At 35.7% G+C, this 22,065-nt stretch overlaps 1 protein-coding gene across 4 annotated transcripts in view; it reads left to right on the top strand.

Annotated features, from left to right (window-relative positions):
• The first annotated feature begins 4,065 nt into the window (after window positions 1-4,065).
• The window catches only part of IQCB1 (IQ motif containing B1), a 56,948-nt gene continuing 38,948 nt past the window's right edge, over window positions 4,066-22,065 (top strand). Inside the window, exons 1-8 of one of the 4 annotated variants that reach the window (XM_032334842.1) lie at window positions 4,066-4,181; window positions 4,786-4,886; window positions 8,024-8,118; window positions 9,306-9,417; window positions 9,856-10,018; window positions 11,368-11,497; window positions 14,081-14,174; window positions 19,041-19,140. In XM_032334842.1, coding sequence (XP_032190733.1) covers window positions 9,318-9,417; window positions 9,856-10,018; window positions 11,368-11,497; window positions 14,081-14,174; window positions 19,041-19,140 — 587 coding nt within the window. In that variant the 5' untranslated portion in view covers window positions 4,066-4,181; window positions 4,786-4,886; window positions 8,024-8,118; window positions 9,306-9,317. Of the gene's footprint in view, window positions 4,182-4,644; window positions 4,728-4,785; window positions 4,887-8,023; window positions 8,119-9,305; window positions 9,418-9,855; window positions 10,019-11,367; window positions 11,498-14,080; window positions 14,175-19,040; window positions 19,141-22,065 lie in introns of all 4 variants that reach the window. The other 3 variants (XM_032334844.1, XM_032334841.1, XM_032334852.1) reach the window with 3 other exon arrangements.

Raw genomic sequence — 22,065 nt, 5'->3', positions numbered from 1 at the left:
TTGACAGAGAGAGACACAGTGAGAGAGGGAACACAAGCAGGGGGAGTGGAAGAGTTCGGAGAAGCAGGCTTCTCTCTGAGCAGGGAGCCCAATGTGGGGCTTGATCCCATGACCCTGGGATCATGAACTGAGCCAAAGGCATCCGTCTGCTTAACAAAGGAGCCACCCAGGTGTCCCCCTATTTATATTTCTAATTATTTGCTGTTTGAATAAGTTTTACTTTTCATTACTTTCTATATTAAGATTGTCTTTTATTTACTTTCAAACAAGTTTTTTTAAGTATACAACTTTTGAGTTTCAAGTGAACAAAGTATAGACCTAGAATTATAGAATTTGTTGAGTAATCTCATGTTTTCCATGTGCTTCCAAATGCCAAATGTATTTTCAAAGCTGCTATAATTCCAGACTACACAGTTTCTTTCTTTCAGTTCTCCTTAGTTTGGAAAACTCACCACTAATTTTACTATTTATTTATTCTCTGTAGATTTCCTTCATCTATGTTATTTCTTCTTTTTTTAATATAAGATTTATCTATTTTAGAGAGAGAGAGTGAGAGGGTGCAGGAGGAGGGATAGGGGAAGGGGTGGAGGAGGAAGGAGTAGAGGGAGAGAGAAAATCTCTTGATTTCATGACGGGCTTGATTTCATGATTCTGAGATCATGACCTGAGCCAAAATCAAGAGCCTGACATGTCACCAACTGAGCCACCCAGGTGCCCCTATTATTTTCTTCTTTATAGTACAATTACTTATATTATGCATAGAGTAGAAAAACATTTCCTACTTTGAACTTAATGCTTTTTCAGTCAATGCTGATCACTTTTCTGACTATTTCAGCTGTAGTGTCACATAATGTCTATATCTCCATAAAAGAATTACGATTACTATCATAAATTTACTTCCTGGGATAAGAACTAATTCAACTAACTCCAAAACCCATACCCTTTCCAATATACAACATTGATCAGAGAACATTCATTGTAAATATCATTTTAATCCCATTTTCATTAGTGTACTTTTAATGTTTGCTCACACCAAAACTTAATCACTTTTTGGGGAGTACTCTACTTGAAGCCTCAGACGATCTTCCTGTAGTCACTGCCCATGAGTTCATCATTTCGTGTCAGCAAAAAGTAGTGTCATTTACACACTTGGGAATTTCAATGTCTAGTTCCTTATCTAGATATAAATTGTAAAATTAGCATGATCCCAAATTCAAAAGTTATTCTAGTGTGTGCTGTTATTCAAACTCTCCCACCCAGTGTAGTATCTGTTGCTAAACATTTAGCTTATCATTTACAGACCATCCCATGTCTTCCCTACCACATGCCAGACTGTATTTTTGATAGGTTTTATTGCTAAGCCCTGGTAAATGTTTTTGTAAGTCTAAGTTAATTATATTCATCAGCATTCCTCATACACACATGGATATAACCCTTCAAGAATAATAGTGACTACTTTATTCTTTACCAAGCACCAACTACTGTGCTAGGTTGTTTATGCAATTTTATTTAATCCTTTAAAAATCTCTGAAATGTAGATATTATTGTTACCATTTTTGTACAAGAAAACTGAGGCTGAGGGTTTAGAGCATGTTCCAAAAGTTACATTACATACATAGGTGGTGGAGGCCAGAATTCATGTCCAGTTTTGTACAAAGCCTCAGCACATTAGACAGGCATAATTACCCCTGTACATAAACATAGAATATTATTTTCTCCCAGATTATACTGACTCAATCTAGTGTTTGTTATAAATTAGGTCCACCTGAACGAAAGTAAGATTTCCTGTTCTATAGTTTCCATCCCTTACTCTGAGTCTTTAAGAGTGAGGATCATATGGTAAATGAACCTATCCTCAAGGATAATGATTGTTTTTGTTCAAATAAATCTAGAAAGATTCTGCCGGCTTCAACAAGAATAAAACTGAGGCTAAAACCTTTCTTATGTCTTCCACAGCACTAAGTATATTCAAACATATGGGTTTATTGTGATTGTTATTCCTATGGTTCTTTTGTCTATTTTTGTTGTTGTTGTTGTTGTTGTTGTTGTTGTTTTCATTTTTGTAGCTAGATCAACTGATTCTTGAGCTCTAAAGGCACAATTCCAGCATGCTGAAGCACTTGCAAGGAGCTTTTCAAAGGCTATTTTATATTCTCTTCATTTAGGATTCATGTCCTTAAAAGAGAATATATACCCAAGTTATATGAAAATATAACAATCAAACAAATGAATAAACTTTCATAATCTTAAACTTTATGATTTGAAAAATTATTAAAAGGGCTACTGCAAATCTGAGAAAGAAGAGGAGAGAGGAGATACTATTGCAACAAAGGGATGGAGAAACCAGGTAAAAGCTATATCATACTTTTGGAAAATGGGACTGAAAGAGAGAAACTGCATAGCCGCACCAACTGTCTCACTGTGGTTAATGTTAGATGACAAATATGGCAAAGCAGAAAAAACAAAGGATGGGGTGCCTGGGTGGCTCAGTCGGTTAGGCAGTCAAGTCTTGATCTGAGGGTTGTAGGGGAAAAAAACGAAAACAAAATAAAAGGACCCTGTTGAAGATCATCTGTTAACAATTATCTACCCTGTTTATTCTACCAACTGGATGTTAATTTTGCTTAACAAAACCCTTTTATAAAATGCAAATATATCCTTGGAGAGTTAAACCTATTGGTCTTTATACTTTTACCCTGAGTTACTATAATTAGATTGTCAATAATTTAACTATAAACTTTCAGAGTCTGTTGAGTTTAAAATTGGGTATTTTGATTTAAGCATGGAGCAGTTCAGATTAAAAACCATGAAGATCTCTGATAGTCTAAGCACTGACAAAGGTAGAATGAGACACTCAGGAAAAACAAGGCAGGAAAAAGGAAGTGAAAAAATACCCACTTTACAATTTTGCCGCATAAAAATAAGAGGTTATGATTCAAAGATCTTAAAGTTTCCTTTCTGCTCTATAATTCTGAGGGCTACTATGCAAAGAATGAAATGTTTTACATACCAAATCATAGTATGCTATATTTTCCTTCCTGGAATCTATACCACCCAACATTAAAATAAAAGCTCCTTTTTCTAACTCAAGATAACAGAGGGTAATTTATCAAAACTAGTTTCAGAGGACAATCAAAGGAAATCAAAAGGAGAAATCAAAGGGCAGTAAATAACTTTATTAAAAAAATGAATAACACATCCTCCAGTATTTTGATAATCAGTATTTGATCACTGTCTGAACGAAATTACGGGTCAAAAGAGATACAGATTTCTGGAACGGTTCAGAATATCTACCCAGGAACACATGCAACAAGAACTCTAAACAGCCAGAGACAGAAAAAGTGAAGAAAAGAGGGAATATTTCCCTACCAGCCTCAAGGCATTCCTTTCCTCCGCATAATAATAGTGCGGTACTTTGCACCCTTCCATCTGTCACCTTACTATTTCCCTGTCCATCGCTGCATCATCCACCAGTCACGTCTGTCTCCACAGTCACTCCTGTAGGTCTCCTCCACAAAGTTTCCCTTTCTGCTTCTTGGTCTCACTCGAATCTCTCTGCCCAGGGTTTACCCACACCTGCTCAGCTCCGGCTCCTACCACGAAACCCCTGAGACTCCAGGCAGAGCAACGGAAAGCGCTGGACCCCCCATTCTCCAGCAGACTAAAGGGATCTGTGGGAACACAACTCTGAGAGGTTTGTGCCTCCACACCCCCATATCCAGAGTTCCCTCTTACTCCCGGGGACCGTCCTCACTCACAGCGTACGGTGTGGAAGGCGCAGCGCGGCTGCTTCTCAAAACTCTCGCCTAACTTGAGAACCCGCTCGCGACGGTCCATGTGCGAGAGTCCCGCTGCTCCATTCATCATTTTTCTCTGGCTGCGACTTTGCCTTGGCCACCTGCGCTGCCTCCCGTCTGCCACCTCATCCTGAAGCAGCTGCACTTGCACTAGCGGGGGCAGCCAGCAGACTCCGCCCCGCGCCTGACGCGCGCAGCCCCCTGGGCTCCTCTCGCGTGCTGACTGGCTGCCCGGAGGGAACGCCCCGCCCCCTCGCTCCGAGGATCCTGGTCCCGCCTCCAGGCCCTTTCCCGCGTTGCGACGCACGCCGCCGCGACAAGGCCGCGCTCCTGAGGTGATTGGTGGGAGCAGGGGCTCCTGGAGGAGAACGCGGAGAGGATGAGGTAACTCACCTCAGGTGGCGACTGGGGAAGAAGAGAATCTCGAGGTGCCGGGAAGCCAAGGCCACAGGGTTTCGGGGCCAAGCGTCCGGGCACATAGCCGCTCGTAGCGGGAGGATTTGCGCCCTTTCTGTGGAGATCTGTAGTAGAAACTGAGGCCAGGGGAGGGGCGAGAGGGGGGCACAAGGCCCGGTGACTTGCCCAGGGCCTGGTACCGCCGAGGCTGGGTCTAGAATCCGGAGCGAAGGAGCTCGCGGCCTCGGAGTCTCGGACCTTGGACCTCACTGGAGGCGACGCCGTTACCTGGGCAATCGCCTTATGATCTTTTCCAGGGAAGTTCCCGGTGGTGTTGGGACAGGGGACGGGAAGGAAGGGGAGGAAAGATTCGGAGTTAGAAATTACAGATTTCGGATCAGTTGCAACCAGATTGCATTAGGTAGCCTTCTTTTATTTATTTCCTTCACAGTGATTCTTGGAGGCAGTAACAGGCACGGGCAGGAAGACGAAATTCCCAAAGGATCAAGGCCCAAGTTCCTGCTGTGGCAAAGGGTAATAGCATTAATAATTGAAAAATAATTGTCTTTTTTTTTTTTTTTCCTGTTTAAAGTTAACGAGTTTCATGGTAAAGATGAGGGAAGTGTTTTATTAGAGGAGAATCTCCAACAAAAGTTTACAGATGGTTGTCGCAACCGGTGGTTGTTTTTCAGGGTAAGTATGTAATCAAACTCTACTCCCATGCTTTCTTAGCCAAATTCGTCTATTTATTGTTTTAGCCAAGTACATGCATATGTCTCCCTTACTGTATCTGCTTGTTTAAATTCTGCTTTTTAAATAAGTATTAAGATTGTTTAGTGTGGTAATTAAATGTTCAGGTTCTGGAGCCAGAATTTTTGTATTTCAACCCCAGCTTCCTACTTTACAGTGTGACTTCATGCAAACTAAAATGTGCTCTTCATTAAAATGGGGGGGGGGTAATAGTGCTTACTCCTTAGAGTTGTTGAGAGGATTAATTGAATTAATACATGAAAGGATTTAAAACGATTCACAGCACATAGTAAAATCTCTCCAAATGGTTGTCATTATTGATGTATAACTCCACTGTCTGGCAATATTTTAGAACCACCCTTGGTTTCTGCTTTCTTTTCTAAATCTTGAATTATTCTAAAAAGTAGGAATTGCTGTTTTGTTTACAGATAAGAAAACTGGTTGAGAGAAACCCACTCCTCTGACTCTGTGGTTTGTTTTCTTATCATCTCTGTCATCTATTTGGCACTTAAAGTATTTCACATAATTAAGTATTTTATTTTACACATGTGTATAATACTTTTATACATGTGCATGTATACTTTTTCTTTCCCAACCAGAACATGAACAATAGGGACTCTGTCCCATATAAAATTCTTATGACTGATGCATCTAACATAGTGCCCTACACACGTGTTTGGTGATAATAATGTTTCAGTGGTGTTGTATTATGTTAACTAGAGGGGAACAACAGTGTTTTAAGCCTATTTTACTTAAAAAAGACTTTCATTTAGAAATTTGAGGTTTACATATTTTAATAAAAAAGAAAGCAGAGAGTCAAGAAATTGAGATACTACCTTACACCAGTTAGAATGGCAAAATTTACAAGGCAGGAAGCAACAAATGTTGGAGAGAATATGGAGAAAGGGGAACCCTCTTAAACATTTGCTGGGAATGCAAGTTGGTAGAGCCACTTTGGAAAACAGTATGGAGGTTCCTCAAAAAGTTTAAAGTAGAGCTACTGTATGACCCAGCAATTGCACTACAGGGTATTTACCCCAAAGATACAGTTTTGGTGAAAAGAAGGGGCATATGCACCCCCAATGTTTGTAGCAGCAATGTCCTCAATAGCCAAACTGTGGAAGGAGCCGAAATGCCCTTCCACAGGCAAATGGCTAAAGAAGATGTCCATATATACAATGGAATATTATTCAGCCATCAGAAAGGATAAATACCCACTATTTGCATCGACATGGATGGAACTGGAGGGGATTATGCTAAGTGAAATAAGTAAAGCGGAGAAAGTCGGTTATGTGGTTTCACTTACTTGTGGAGCATAAGGAATAGCGTGGAGGAAATTAGGAGAGGGAAGGGAAAAATGAAGGGGTGTGGTGAAATTAGCGGGGGAAACAAACCATGAGAGACTATGGACTACTGGAAACTGAGGGTTTCAGAGGAGAGAGGAGTGGGGAAATGGGATAGCCTGGTGATGGGTGTTAAGGAGGGGCACGTATTGCATGGAGCCATGGGTGTTATATACAGTCATGGAACACTACATCAAAAACTAATGATGTACTGTATGGTGACTAACACAACATAATAAAAAAAAAAGTGAGTTTTGAAATGCCTGTAGAGCATGGAGCACTGGGTGTTATATACAAACAATGAATCATGAACACTATGTCAAAAACTAATGATGTACTCTAATGGTGACTAACATAACAATAAAAAGAAAGTAAATTTTGAAATGCCCAAAGTTTGTACCTTTATTCCCTGCTTCAGCTTATATTTATTAACTACCTACCAGGTATAGGTTAAGGCACTGGTCTAGCCCCTGGGTAAATGACAGTGAATCAAGAGATAAGAAGGCAGCAACCAAGGATGGTATGAGTTTTACTGTCATGAAACCTACTGGTGTGAATTTTCACCAAACATGTATTAAAATGAACCAGGTTGTACCAGCCCTGGAATTTAAAAAAAAAAAAAAAAAGATTAGATTAATGAATTAAATAGAGTTCAAAAATGTACCCAAGTGACATTTCAGGTTGCTTTGTTTATATCATTCATGACATATTACTTCAGAAATTTATGATAGCTGTATGCGTTTGTTCTTTTCTACAAATCTATAACCTCATCTAACTTAAAAAATATAGTTAGGTTTCTGTCATACACCATTCACGAATAAGTGTGTATTGAAAATATAAAGATATAAGTGAATGAAGATAGCACTAAAACTAACCATAAAAACACCAGAAAAAATTAAGAGACTGTATTTTAGATTTTAAGGTAGGGAGAACCTTTCTAAGAATGTCACCAAGGTAGATGTCATATACTAGAAGATTGTTACACTTGAGTACGTGGCAATTGTAAAACTGTGATAGAGACACTATATTTAAACTTAATAAATGACAATGAGAAATTGTTTACAGCCAATATAAAAGGTAAAGTGTTCAGATCCATAACAAAAGCTGAAAGCTTCTACAGAAGAAACCAATATATAAATTGTTGAAGGATATGAATAGAAAATATATAAAAGAAGAAGCAGACAGTGAACATGAGATGTGCCTAATTTGTCTAATAATCAAAGCAATACAAATTAAAACAAGATGATGCCATTTTTCATCTAGCAGAAATGTAAAAGATAAGAGTTTGTATTAAGGAAGGCTTAGTAAAATGAGCACCCTCATGTGTTGCTAGTGGAAATACAAATTGGAACACCCATTTGAACACCCATGTGGTTTAAATAATATTTTGATGCACTCTTACAAAGGAAGCATAGCATAATGCAGCCACTGGAAAGAGTGAGATAACTGTATCTACTCTCTTGGAAAGTTGTATGTCTACTATGCACCAGGAGTGACACCAGGAGCTGTGGTGGGCTTTCTTTGAAATATTTTCAGAAATTTTTTGTTAAGATTTTATTTATCAAATTTTTTTTGTGATTTATGTTTTACTTAAAGGAGTAACATTTCAATGCTTGTATTATATCCAAGTCTTAGGTATAAAGTGGTGCCAGTGGTAAAGAATAATAGCTAAAAGTGAGTGAGTTAGAAGTGTCATTTGGGAATATATTTTGTGTTTTTTACTGTTTTACATGGAAGGGAAGATAATTAACATTGTAGCTAAAACCATAGACTTTGAAGTCAGACTGATCTGGATTTGAATACCTACTCCATCATATGCTGGTGGAATTATGGTAAGTTTCTTCTTGAAGCTTTATTTTTCATATCTGTAAAATGAGATGATTACAGGCTCTACCTCATACTTGTGAAGATTTAATAAGATGATGTATATAAAAGCATTTAGCCCTGTACTTAATTCATGTAAGTAAATATAAGTAAAGATTGTACTTTTCATTAAATAATGATATCTTTGAGCTTTGAATGCCTTAAAATTTTTTTGTAAAGTTTTAATGAATTGGGATGCATTTTTAATTTAATTTTAAGATAATTTTATTTATTATGCTACTTGTAAACAAGCTTTTGTTATCCTGTAATTACATTTCGTTTCTGAGTTGTGTGTTGGGGATCCCCAAGACCAACCCTAGACTCAGTGATTGACTGGGAAGGCTCAGAGTTCTTAGGATATAGTCATATTTGTCGCTGTGATTTATCACAGTGAAAGGATACAAAGCAAAATTAACAAAAAGAAAAGGCAAATGGAACAAAATCCTGAGGAAGGTGCAAACTTCCAAGAATCCTCTCCCAGTGTATTACATAGGACACACTTAATTCTTCCTATAATGAATTCTGACATTTTGAAGTGTTGTCTACCAGAGAACCTCAGTAGAGACTCAAGTCACAAAGGTCTTTATTGAAAGATGGTCATGTGGGTATCCTCTACTCCCAACTACTAGAATTTCAAACTTCTGGAAGGAAAGCAGACATTCTGCATAAGCCACATTATTTACACAAACACTTCAGGCACAATGAGCCACTCTTAATAGGGAATGATGGGAACCCTTCCAAAATCCAAGTTCCTAGGCACCAACCAGGGGCCAATCTTGTTTCAGGCCTATGTTAGCTCTTTACTGTACTTAGTGTTTCTTTTGTGATAAAGTAATCTCTATTACAGGATTGCTGTGCAGATTAGAAAGAGTGAATATGGAGTGTCTAGCACTATTTATGACTTCTAGTGCATGATAAATCATATGTGCTGTAGCTGTCACAGTAAATTATAGGAGTCTGTAGCTCTTTTAGATATATTTTAGTTAGAAAAACCAGAGCCTTCTATACGAAAGAAATTGAAAAATGTACCCTTCACTTCCCAAAGCAAGCAAACTTAAAGTTTTATTTATATTGAAACTGTTTTTCAGACATTATTTAGGGAGCAAATGTTTTAGTGCTGTTTAACCTTTATCTTTCTGATTCTGTTAAAATATAGATGATATAAGAAATGAAGCCAACAGGTACAGACCCAAGGATCTTATCTCTAGCTGCCGAAGTTGCAAAAAGTCCTGAGCAGAATGTCCCTGTTATACTGTTGAAGTTAAAAGGTAAGAAAATCTTGGGGCCCCTGGGTGGTGCAGTCAGCTGATCATCTGACTCTTTGTTTCACCTTGGGTCATGATCTCAGGGTTATGAAATCAAGCCCTGCATTTGGTTCTGCAGTCAGCCCAGAGTATACTTAAGACTCTTTTTCTGTCTCCTGCTGCTCCTCCCACCCCCCAAAATAAATAAATCTTAAAAAAAAAAAAATTTTTAAGAAAATCTTTTTGTGATTGGCTAACATTGTTTAAGTAATAGAATAATTCCATCATGGGTATAGTTTTGGCATTTGTTTCTAACTTGCTCAGAGAAATTTTAACTTTGTGATAAAGCAGTGATTTTGTTTTCATTTTAAAAGTGTTTTTAGTTGTTATTCAAACTAAAAAAAAAAAAGCTCCTGGATTTATTGAGCAAAAATAAGTATATCCTATTTGCTTTTGCCTTAGAAATAATAAACAACACACCTTTAGGAAGCTCAGAGTTGAAGAAAATCAAACAAGATATATATTGTTATGATCTCATTCAGTATTGCCTTTTGGTGCTCAGTCAAGATTGTTCTCGAATCCAGGGAGGTTGGACTACAATTTCTCAGCTTACACAGATATTAAGGTAAAGTGAAGCAATAAGTCCACTTGTTCCTGAGGGATGTAGTAGTAGATTCTTATTTATAACATTTGCTTCTTTTTACTCATCTGGTTAATAAGCACTGGCAACTTTCTTTGTGGTAAATATGGTTGTACTTTTCCTTCATACCATATATTATTATTTTTAACTATATTTGTGAATATTTCACTGTCTAAAATTTTGCATATGTCCTATGAAGATGATAATCATGTCTTTTGCTTACCACTGAGTCTCAAGTACCTAATAGACTCTTTATTGATTAAAGAATATATGAAGAAATGAAGATACTAAGGCCCCGACTCTAAATAGAGATGAGATGGAAGTTATGTGACTTTATCATACAAGGCTGAATGAAAGAGGTGTGAAATGAAAGATAAAGCAAAATACTATAGGAGAACAGATGTAGAAACTAGTTGTTCCATGCTGTATTGATTTAGTTATCTTAATTGTGTATTTCATTAGGTAACCAAAATTCTGTGAATAAAATTCAGAAGCAGCATGTACTGACCTACTGCCATGCTAGAAATTGAGAGAAAAGATCAAAATCATTTATTTTTTAAAAAGGCAAAAAAATAAACCAGTTGTTCTCAGTGCCTAAGCTACTTCCCAATTAAGTCGCTAAAAACATGCATTACTAACTGATCTTACCTTTCAAAACTGCTATTCCTAATTTGTTTCTACGTAAAGGCCAGATTCAAGGTGTATAGTTAGAAAAAACAATTAACAAATGTACATAATGTTCTTTTCTTATACTTTAATTTTCAAGATTATTTCCTTAAGTAAATAAAGCCTTTGTTTTGATTAGATATTTTGGCTCATGAAAATATTAAGGCTCTATGGGGTGGAATCCAAATATTAAGAAATCCCCATGTTTGTGAATGTACAAAAAACAATTTTTATTTATTAATGTTCACAATCAAAGTAGACACTCTTAAATAATTAACTTTAGCAACCAAAATAGAAAGAGTAACAGAGCTATGTTAGCATTTGGCCATTACTTTAGGACTGGTGTACAAAAAAAAAACAAATTGAGCATTCATTCCCCAGTTGAGTTTTTAGCATACTCATGGGTAGTCACTATTGTTTATCAGTGTCTTCACATTATGTTGAAAAGTGTCTGATAGCAATATTTACTAATTAGAGACCATTCTTGGGTTAGGGACTCTTGTTAATAGTAGTCTACACAAATAATTTTTATTATTGAGGGTTGAGTATACCCATCTTATATCCAGGGACTGACCTTTATGAGCAGTTTCGGGAGGATTCATTTCTCTAAATGACTTTCTCTCCTTTATTAACACAAACTTAGTCACAGATTTTTGCTCTTATTTCAGCCATTGCTGTGTGGGCTTGGAGCCAGGAGAAGATGCAGAGGAATTTTACAATGAATTACTCCCATCAGCTGCAGAAAATTTTCTGGTTTTGGGGAGACGATTGCAAACATGTTTCATCAATGCGGCTAAGGTATATGTGTTTATTTAGTGTTTTAATAGCCAAAATTCTTGAGAAGATGTTCCACATTGTTTTTCACATGTTCAGTACTTGACTGAAAGTACAATTAGAGCAGTGGATTCAAACATTTTTAAAATTATAACAAAAAATAATCTCTAGGTGTGAAATTTTAAAATGTTGGCAGAAGCATACTGTAAGACTTTGAAGGATTTGCCTTGCTTCTTAACTTTAAGCAGCACCTATAGATATTTATTTCCATAGCATTTTCCTAAAACATATCTTTTACTTTAATTAAGAGTGGAGGAAAGTATTGTTCTGTGGCCCAGCACTTTCCTAATAGCTTCCGTGGCAAGAACAATAAAGGTGAACTTTTTCTATTTGATCTTTCAGATCTTTTTTTTTTTTTTTTTTGAAAAAAAAAATTTTTAAGATTTTTTTAAATTTATTTGACTTAGAGAGAGAGAGAAAAGTCACAAGTAGGCAGAGAGAGAGGGGGAAACAGGTTCCCTGCTGTGCAGGGAGCCAAATGTGAGGCTCAGTCCCAGGACCCCGGGATCAAGACCTGAGCTGAAGACAGAGGATTAACCCACTGAGCCACCCAGGTGCCCCTGACCTTTCAGATCTTCTGCAGTTGAAATATTTCAACCCAAACATAGGGCTTGTTTAATCCAACAAGCTTTTTTTGGGTGGATTATGCTAAATGCTATATGTATTATCTTTTTTTTTTAACTGTCAGTTACTTAGAAGTAAGTTGCTTAATTTCCAAATATTTGAGAATTTTTTTAAAAGTTTTTATTTAAGGGCGCCTGGGTGGCTCGGTGGGTTAAAGCCTCTGCCTTCGGCTCAGGTCATGATTCCAGGGTCCTCGGATCAAGCCCCACATCGGGCTCTCTGCTCAGCGGGGAGCCTGCTTCCTTCCCTCTCTCTGCCTGCCTCTCTGCCTACTTGTGATCTGTCTGTCAGATAAATAAAATAAAATCTTTAAAAAAAAAAAAAAGTTTTTATTTAAATTCAGCTAGTTAGCATGCAGTGTAATATTAGTTTCAGGTTTACAATTTAGTGATTATACACTTCATACAGCACTTGGTGCTCATCACAAGTGCATTTCATAATCCCCATCACCTATTTAGCCCATTTGCCCACCCACCTCCCCTCTGGTAACCATCAGTTTGTTCTCTATAGTTAAAGAGTCTGTTTCTTGGTTTTCCTCCTTTTTCCCCCTGTGCTGGTTTGTTCTGTTTCTTAAATTCCACATTTGAATGAATTTTCTTGATGTTTTATTGTTACCAGTTTCAACCTTAATTCTTTGTGGTCAGATAACATACTCTGTATCATTTCAATCCTTTGAAATTTTTTCTGACTTGTTTTATGGCCCTTTTATCCTGGTGAATGTTTCATTATAAGCTGTCTTTGCTTTGTACAGTGCCACCTTAATTGAAACTCATTCATATTAGAAACATGTAAAGATTTTGATATGCTCAAGTTCATTGAACATGGTACCATGCAAAAAGCAAGGACTGCCTCTATACTTGAATGTGAACTCTGCATTTGTTGTGTGGAATGTTCTGTGAATGTCAGCTCAATTTGATTATAGGACCTATAGGAATCACAAGTTTATAAGGCTGAAACTCTTTTATCTTGTAGTAGTTCTTGGCTATATATACATTTGGGCCTACTGCTATATTAAAGGTTGAGCAGATTCACAACTTTCATGAATTATGAAGAGAAATAACTAAGTCATCATGGGATATTAAATTCCAGTTGAGGTGCTTTAAGTAGATAAGGAATAGACACAGTCTTGTACTTCATGCCTAGGCTAGTAAAGTAGACCAGATCTTAAGATATTTCTTACAGAAAACCTGAGATGTGTCTTCCAATTAAAAAAAAAATTAAATTATGAGTGAAATTGAATGAGACAATATGGATAAGATAGTGGTTTCAGTATAAGAAACAAGGCAGAAGATCATAGGGGAAGAGAGGAAAAAAATGAAACAAAGCAAAACCAGAGAGGGAGACAAACCATAAGAGACATTTAATCTCAGGAAACAAACTGAGGGTTGCTGGAATGGAGGGGGGTGGGAAGGATGGGGTGACTGGGTGATGGACATTGGGGAGGGTATGTGTTGTGGTGAGCACCGTGTATTGTATAAGACTGGTAAATCACAGACCTGTACCCTTGAAACAATACATTTTATGTTAATAAAAAAAATAAAATATATACCACAAAGAAATTGGGAAAAAAAAATATTGTAGGTAGGGAATTAAACTTAGTAGTAGAGTATAGGCTTTCTATGTAATATATTGCTCACAAATTCTTCCAGCATCTCCATTGGCATTTTGAGGGATGTTAGCATTAAATAAATTTTACACATTTCTAGATTTAATTAATTCAAGTTAATTAAAGTGGCACATGGGAATTTGTGTTACTACTCTACCATAACACAAATTTTATAAATTAAGAAACTAAAGACTATAAAATCCTGAATAGCTAAGATCTGGGAACCAGGTCCTCTGACTCCCCAGAGACAAGTTTCTCTTTTTTTTTAAATAAAGCAATTACAGAAAAGTAAATTGGGTTTGTGTGTGTGTATTAAGGGTGAAGAAAAAGATGAATTACTACACTCATTCCAAATTGTGACTGATTCTCTCTTCTGGCTCTTGGGCAGCCATGTTCAACTCATCCACAATGGTAAGAGAAAGATTTTTAAGGTAACTGATAGTCATTGTAAAGTACCTGCTAACAACTTGATTTTTTTTCTTAAAATAAATACATCTATTAACTTTACAAATAACCACAGTTAAACAAAACTACATTGAAATAGCTCCACATGCAAAAAAATAAAAGCCCATTTGGAAATTCCAGCTTTAAATAGCCAGCATTGACAATGTGAATATTAAAGAGAAAATTGCTTAAATATAATTTTCTTCTTAGCTTTTTCTATTTAGCAAATCCAAGATAAGGATTAATGATAATCTTAACAATTTAGGGAAAATTTTTTCAAAATTCTAAAGATTACACCTGTTTTTTAGGCTTACTGTGAGAGAAATCTGTACAGAGGAGATATGACTTAATTCGTAGTCTATTCATGTAAGAGTAAGCTTTTATATATTGAAATTTTTACTGACCTTGAAAGTTATTTTACAGGATATTTCTGCACTTACATTGAGAAATATAAATATACCTTAGTTTTTTTTTTTTTTTAAGATTTTATTTATTTATTTGAGAGTGTGCACAAGAGATGGGGAAGGGGCAGAGGTAGAGGCAGAAGCAGACTCCCCACTAACTGGGGAGCCTGACCCTGAGCTTTATCCCAGGACCCCGAGATCATGACCTGAGTCCAATGCAGACTTTTAACCAACTGAGACACCCAGGCGCCCTGTGCATTAGTTTTATAGCTTTTAGTTTATAGTTTTATAGTTCTCTGTAGATTCTTAAGAACACAGTCCTAGTCCTTGTGCCTCACTTCATTTCCCATCTTCTAAAGGCAACCTCTTCAATTAGTATAACTAATACTTTGGGTAGTTATATCCATTTTTTAAATTATGTTAGTCACTATACAGTACCTCATTAGTTTTTTGTTTTGTTTTGTTTTTAAAGATTTTATTTATTTATTTGACAGAGAGATTACAAGTAGGTGGAGAGGCAGGCGGGGGGGGGGGGGAAGCAGGCTCCCCGCTGAGCAGAGAGCCCAATGCGGGGCTCAATCCCAGGACCCTGAGATCATGACCCAAGCTAAAGGCAGAGTCTTAACCCACTGAGCCACCAAGGTGCCCCACCTCATTAGTTTTGGGGGTTTTTTTGGAGATTTTTTTTTTTTTTTTTGCAGGTTTTATTTTGTTTTTTGTTTGTTGTTTGTTGTTGTTTATTTTTTTTTTTTATTTTCAGCATAACAGTATTCATTATTTTTGCACCACACCCAGTGCTCCATGCAATTCGTGCCCTCTCTAATACCCACCACCTGGTACCTCATTAGTTTTTGATGTAGTGTTCCATGATTCATTATTTGAGTTCTATCCATTTGAAGATAATGCAGAAACCAAGTCCAATGATTCCCCAAAGAACAGTGTCTCTGTCTTTGTCTCTCTCAATACTTAGGTACTTACTTTTCTTTTAAAGCTTTACCTTTTAGTTTCCCATTATGAAACAAATAAAGTTCCCAATTTAAACAACTTTTATCAAAAACATGAATTACTTAGTTTTACTATAGTATAATGTAAAAGACCTAGTAAAAAGAGAGACAGCAAGAGAGAGAGCACCTGAATACAACTTTTAAAATAAGCCAGTTTTTTTGTTGTTGTTGTTGTTGTTTTTAAATAATAGCTGTAACAAAATGACAGTGTTCTTCAGGTCAGTCTGTAGGTTTAAAATATCAGTAATGTATTAAAACCAAATGGTTGTGAAATTCATTTACAAAATTGGGGTCTCCAATAACCTTTCTCTCTAAAAAGAATCAGCTTTTTGGAGAAAAGGCTGACTCTTATGTCTGGGGTAAAAAATACGCAAGGTAACCCTGAAGTATTTTTAATACCAGATAAAAAGGATGCAATCAGAGTTTATTAGGATTCTGTGAAAAACTGAGGAGCCAAAATAAGGAGGTTTCTATTAGCCAAAAATGGGAAATTTGAAACAGTAATAGGATAATAACTGCTGAGGATTGAAACACATCAAATATAGTGAGTCTATTAAAAAAATTATCATTAGAGAACCAATTCATTTTGAAAACTGGTAAATGAAGAATCCATTTATCTGGCCCTTTCTTATGTATCAACGAGGAGAAATTTCTCTTTATAGAAGTATTCCAGCTAAAGGGTGAGAAAGGAAAGGTAGAATATGACCAGTGTACAACTATTAATGAATGAACAAATTTAGGAGTTAATCATCCATCACTGTCAAAATTTCAGAAGTACCTCCTAATGGCTCATCATAACCTCACATATGAAATGTAGATGTCAAAAATTCAAACCTGCATAATTTTGATCCCCCAGTTCCAATTATCAATTTATAGAAGGTCAGGGAAACATTAAATTACACCCCAAGGATGTAATTAACAAAACTAGCTTGTGGGAAGCTTAAAGGACAATTGACATAGTTTTGTCACTAAATAAAACCTAAGGGGAAAAAATGGTAGAGGGGGAATCCATAGATTAAATTTGAAAGATAACCAATTAAAATGTATAATATGTGCAATGGGTGGATCTTATTTGGATCTTGATTCAGACAAATTTAAAAATCTGTATAATATTTGGAAATTGGAGCTCTGACTGAATATTTGATAAAATTAAGGAATCATGATTATATAGGTTAGATAATGGTTATATTTTAAAATAATTCATATCTTTTGGGAATATATATTGAAATACTTGTGAATGAAATAAGTTAGTATCTTGGATTTGCTTCAAAATAAAATGGGAGGCTAGAAATGAATGGGTGAGGTGACATAAGATTGGCCATAAGTTGATCACTGATAAGGTTGAATGACCGGTACATGCAGAGTCATGATATTATTCTCTCTTGTGTAGGCTTGAAGCTTTCATTATAAAAAGTTTAAATGGGCAAAAGTATCAGTTTTTGGGGGGAGACCAAATAGCTATTTGAAACTCAATGAAACAACTACACTTGAGAAACAAAATAAGGGCTCCAAGTATAAGTTTTATTGAGTTTTTATTTATATTATTATATAAATTATATTTGTATATATTATTTATAATAATGTAAAGCAAACATTGTAAAAATAAAATGGAATGACTGTTTATTAAATTATTGTAGCATAACTTTTTTAATATAGAAAAAAGATATATATATACTACATACGACATGAGTTCAGTGAATTCAGAGTTAAAAAAAGTTATGAATAAAACATCTTTAAGTAGACAAAAATGAAATAATATACTTTTCCCAGTTATAAAAAAGACTGTTTTGGGGCGCTTGGGTGGCTCAGTGGGTTGGGCGGCTGCCTTCGGCTCGGGTCATGATCTCAGGGTCCTGGGATCGAGTCACGCATCGGGCTCTCTGCTCAGCAGGGAGCCTGCTTCCCTCTCTCTCTGCCTGCCTCTCCATCTACTTGTGATTTCTCTCTGTCAAATGAATAAATAAAATCTTTAAAAAAAAAAAAATTTAAAAAAATAAAAATAAATAAAAATAAAAAAGACTGGTTTTTTTTTGTTGTTTTGTTTTTTTTATTTATTTCCAGCATAACAGTATTCATTATTTTTGCACCACACCCCGTGCTCCATGCAATCCGTGCCCTCTATAATACCCACCACCTGGTACCCCAACCTCCCACCCCCCATCCCTTCAAAACCCTCAGATTGTTTTTCAGAGTCCATAGTCTCTCATGGTTCACCTCCCCTTCCAATTTCCCCCAACTCCCTATAGAAATATTTAGTAGTAGTGGAATTGATTTTTTTGAAGTTGTTAAATGTTACAAAAATGATCTTTAGTAAAATATTAAATTTTGGACTCTGTAAATAGGAAAGTAATTAATATGTGAAAGAAATCAAATATGTTCTCTCAGGAGAGAAAAAGGAAAATAGTAAAGTTTCATGGAAGCTTGAATGGTATTTACAGGTATGCCTTGTCTGCATACCTGATCCTACTTTATTATTTTTTTTTTAAAGATTTTATTTATTTATTTGTCAGAGAGAGAGAGCGAGAGCGAGCACAGGCAGACAGAGTGGCAGGAAGAGTCAGAGGGAGAACCAGGCTCCCTGCGGAGCAAGGAGTCCGATGTGGGACTCGATCCCAGGACACTGGGACTGGGGCTCGATCCCAGGACGCTGGAATCACGACCTGAGCCAAAGGCAGCTGTTTAACCAACTGAGCCACCCAGGCGTCCCACCTGATCCTACTTTAATTAAAATTCTGATCAATTAATGGAGAAGGGAATAGAAACTGACATTTACTGGGAACCTACCCTGTTCTAGGGCATTCTGCAATAGTCTGTGAGAGAGCTATTCTAGCTTTACAGATGAAGAAATACATGTTCTGAGAGGTTAAACAACTTGAATAAGCATCCAGTGTCAGGTCTTCATAACTGGCTGTTCAGAACCTAAAAATTATAAATCAGTAAAAACAAGTGTTGTTTTGTAAGTAATAATTTCATTATTATTTAAGACAAAATATTAGCAATCATGGTACATTGTATAAAATAATTCAATATTTTATGGATGTAAGCCACTGTTTACAGTCATATGTACCATTTCCATTCCTTCATATTTTCTCTTCTTCACAGGAAATTTCATTTTATTCACTGAAATTTAATGCTAGAAAGAGATTCAAATTTAGGATATGTTTTATTTTGTTTCTTATTTAATGGGAGATTACAGTAGAGTCTTAGCTTAGTATTTTTGGATGCTTTCTATTTATACCTTTCATAAAATGGAATGACTTATTTATGGTTACTTAAACTGCCCATCTTAAAATCTTCTTTATTGTAAAGTATACAAAAGCAGGAATGTTAGCAGAAATGATCATGCTTTGATCTGGTTTTAAAAAGACAAATGAACCCCAATTGTATCATAGAATCTTTTAATTTTAATTTTTTTTCTTTTTTAGTACTACAAAGTGATCATTTCTTGCACTTACTTCAAACTGACAATGTTCAAATAGGATCTACAGTCATGACTCTGCTCCAGAGCATACTACAGATGAACAGGTGATTTGGTTTTACAAAGTATTTATCAAAGTATTTATAATTTTTAACTTTTGGTTCAGAAGCTTTACCAGTTTTATTCCAGTTTTGCTGAAATCATCAATTACATATGATTTGTACAAGTTACTTCAAGAGCCCTGTTATTACCACTGTCTTTTAGAAAAGAATATAAAATACCACCAAAGCCTGGAAGTTTATTGTTGAATTGGTATCTCAGAGCTTAAGAAGATTTTAGACCAATCTCAGACTTAGAGAAGAAATATGGTGATATCTGAAGAAAAATATTAGGATCACAATAAAAAATGCTTAATCATATATTTATTTAGCAAATTGCAAACTTACTGTTATACCAGGTGCTTCAGAATGGCATAAAAGAACTAATGGGCAATGTTTTCCAGCTTAAAATGGAAAAAAGAGTATGCACAGTTGTAATAATTGACTCTTCCAGTTCCATATGGATTTATTATGCATCTGTTATGTGCCAAATGGTATGTCTCTCATTGGGTTCCCAAAGTTGATTAAGATATAAAACTTGCCTTCAAGTAGCTTACAGTGTAGTGGAAGAGACCAGCCCATGAACATAATTATATTATAACATACTAAGTTGAAAGTATAAAAGTATGCACAAGTGTTAGAGAAGCTTCTATCCCAAGCTGAAGGGTGATGCTCCCAGAAGAAGGTAACACCTAAGGTGAAACTTCAAGGTTGAAAAATTAGCCAGAGGGGAAGAAGAGAAAGCAGTATTTCTAGGCAGAGGTAACAATATAAGCAAATGCACAGAGATAAGAAACAACATGCTGAGGATAAAAAGTGAGTACAGTTCATCATTGCTGGTATTTAAAGTTTGGCATGTGGAGGTGGCTGCAAAGTTCTGCAGACTTAAGTCATGAAGAGTTTATATGCTGTCTTAAGGAAATTAAATCTTATCCTGTAAGTAATGGGATCATTAAAAGACTTTTAAAGTAGATAAAAATAAGTATATTTTATTACTTACATTACTCAGGTTACTGTGTGGAGGAAGAATTTAAGGGGGACAAAACCTTAGACAAGGCAATTAGAGGAAGCAGCTACAGTAATCTAAGTGAAGCGATAAAATCTTGGCCTTTTGCACTGGTACCAAATAGATTTTAAAGGAAATGGATCTTAAAAACTAATGAATTAAAATCATCAAGATTTCACTTTCACTTATGACTGAGATGGAATAATAAAAATGGATTTACCCTACTACCTAAGAAAACAAACAACAGGCAAATTACAAAATAATAGATTGTTTTTGTTTGTTTGTTTTTGTTTTTTTAGTATTTCATGTTTTTTTATTTTCCGAAGAAATAAAACAGATAGTGGTTTTCAGATTTCTTTTAATTAGCAAAAAACAAGTACTAATGTAGGTATTTCATAGAAGTCAAGTGGTATAATGCAAACTTTTGAAAAGCACAGGATACCTGTATTTGAAAAAAAAAAAAAGTATCACATCATTACCCTCAGCTTCCACTTTAGGAAACTAAGAAGAGGGAATTAAATTCCCTCTTAAAACTCACCTGGCTGGCTCAGTTGGTGGAGTATGTGCGGCTCTTGACCTTAGGGTTGTGAGTTCGAGCCCCATATTGGAGTTAGAGATTACTTATAAAATAAAATATTAAAATAGAAGAAAGAAATTTATAAAGATCAAAACAGAAATCAGTAAAATAGTGAAAACAGTAGAGAAAATCAATGAACCCTTAAGCTGGTTCTTTGCGAAAGTCAGTGAAATTAAAAAATCTGTAACAGAAAATTGATCAGGGGTAAAAAGAAGAGAATACAACCTATCAATGTCAGGAATTAGGAGACAACACAATAAAGTCAATAGATATTAAAAAATATTAGAAGGAAATAATGTGAACAACTTTACGCTTGTTAAGGTAAGATGGACAAGTTCTTTGAAAGACTCAGACTACCAAATTTAAGAAGCAACAGAAGAAAAAAAAAAAGCAGCAGCAGCAGTAGGTAATCTGAATAGCCTATAACTATGGAGAAAATGAATTTGTAGCTAAACCACTTCCCACAAAGAAAACTTCATAATTAGACAGCTTTTTCACTGGTAAATTCTACTAAGCAAATTCTTCCAGAAAAATTGAAGAGAAGGAAATACTTCCCAACTCATAATGAGGTCAGCATTACTTGATAACAAACCAAAGACATAATATATTAAAACCTAGCAGTATATTAAAAAGTTAATACATTTTAGTGCCTGGGTGGCTCAGTTAGTTAAGCGTCTGACTTTGACTCAGGTAATGATTCCAGGGGCCTGGAACTGAGACTCAAAACAGACTCTCTGCTCAGCCAGGAGTCTGTTCTCCCTCTGCCCCTCCCCCTGGTCATGCTTCCCCCCTCAAATAAGTAAATAAAATCTTTTTTTAAAAAAGTTAATGTATTTTGAATAAGTTGCCTTTGTCCCAGGAATTCAGGGCTGGTATAACATTCTGAAGTCAAGAAATGTAATTCATATTAATAAAACAAAAAGGGGAAAACATATTATATTAATAGATACAGAAAAGCATTTGAAAAATCCATTATCCATTCCTGATTTTTCAAAAAGAAAAACTTTCAGCATAGTGCTAGTAGAAGATAGAACTTTATTAGCCTGTTGAAAGGCATCTAGGAAAAACCTACTTAATGGTAAAGTGCTAAATGCTTTCCTTATATGACTATGGACAAGACAAGGATCTGTACTCCAATCACTTCTATTCAACATCACATTGGAGTTTCTAGCCTGTACAGTCAAGAAGAAAAAGAAAAGTTGTTTGTAAAGACAGGAAGAAACAAAGCTCTCTGTATTTGGAGACGACATTGTCATCTCTGTAGAAAAACCAACAAAATGTGCAAGGAAACTACTAAAACTAATAAGTGAGTATAGCAAGGGTAGTAGGATATAAAATCCATATAAAAATA

Source organism: Mustela erminea, chromosome 1 (assembly GCF_009829155.1).
Source record: "Mustela erminea isolate mMusErm1 chromosome 1, mMusErm1.Pri, whole genome shotgun sequence".
NCBI lineage: Eukaryota > Metazoa > Chordata > Mammalia > Carnivora > Mustelidae > Mustela > Mustela erminea.
This window is presented reverse-complemented; position numbering and strand designations above follow the sequence as displayed.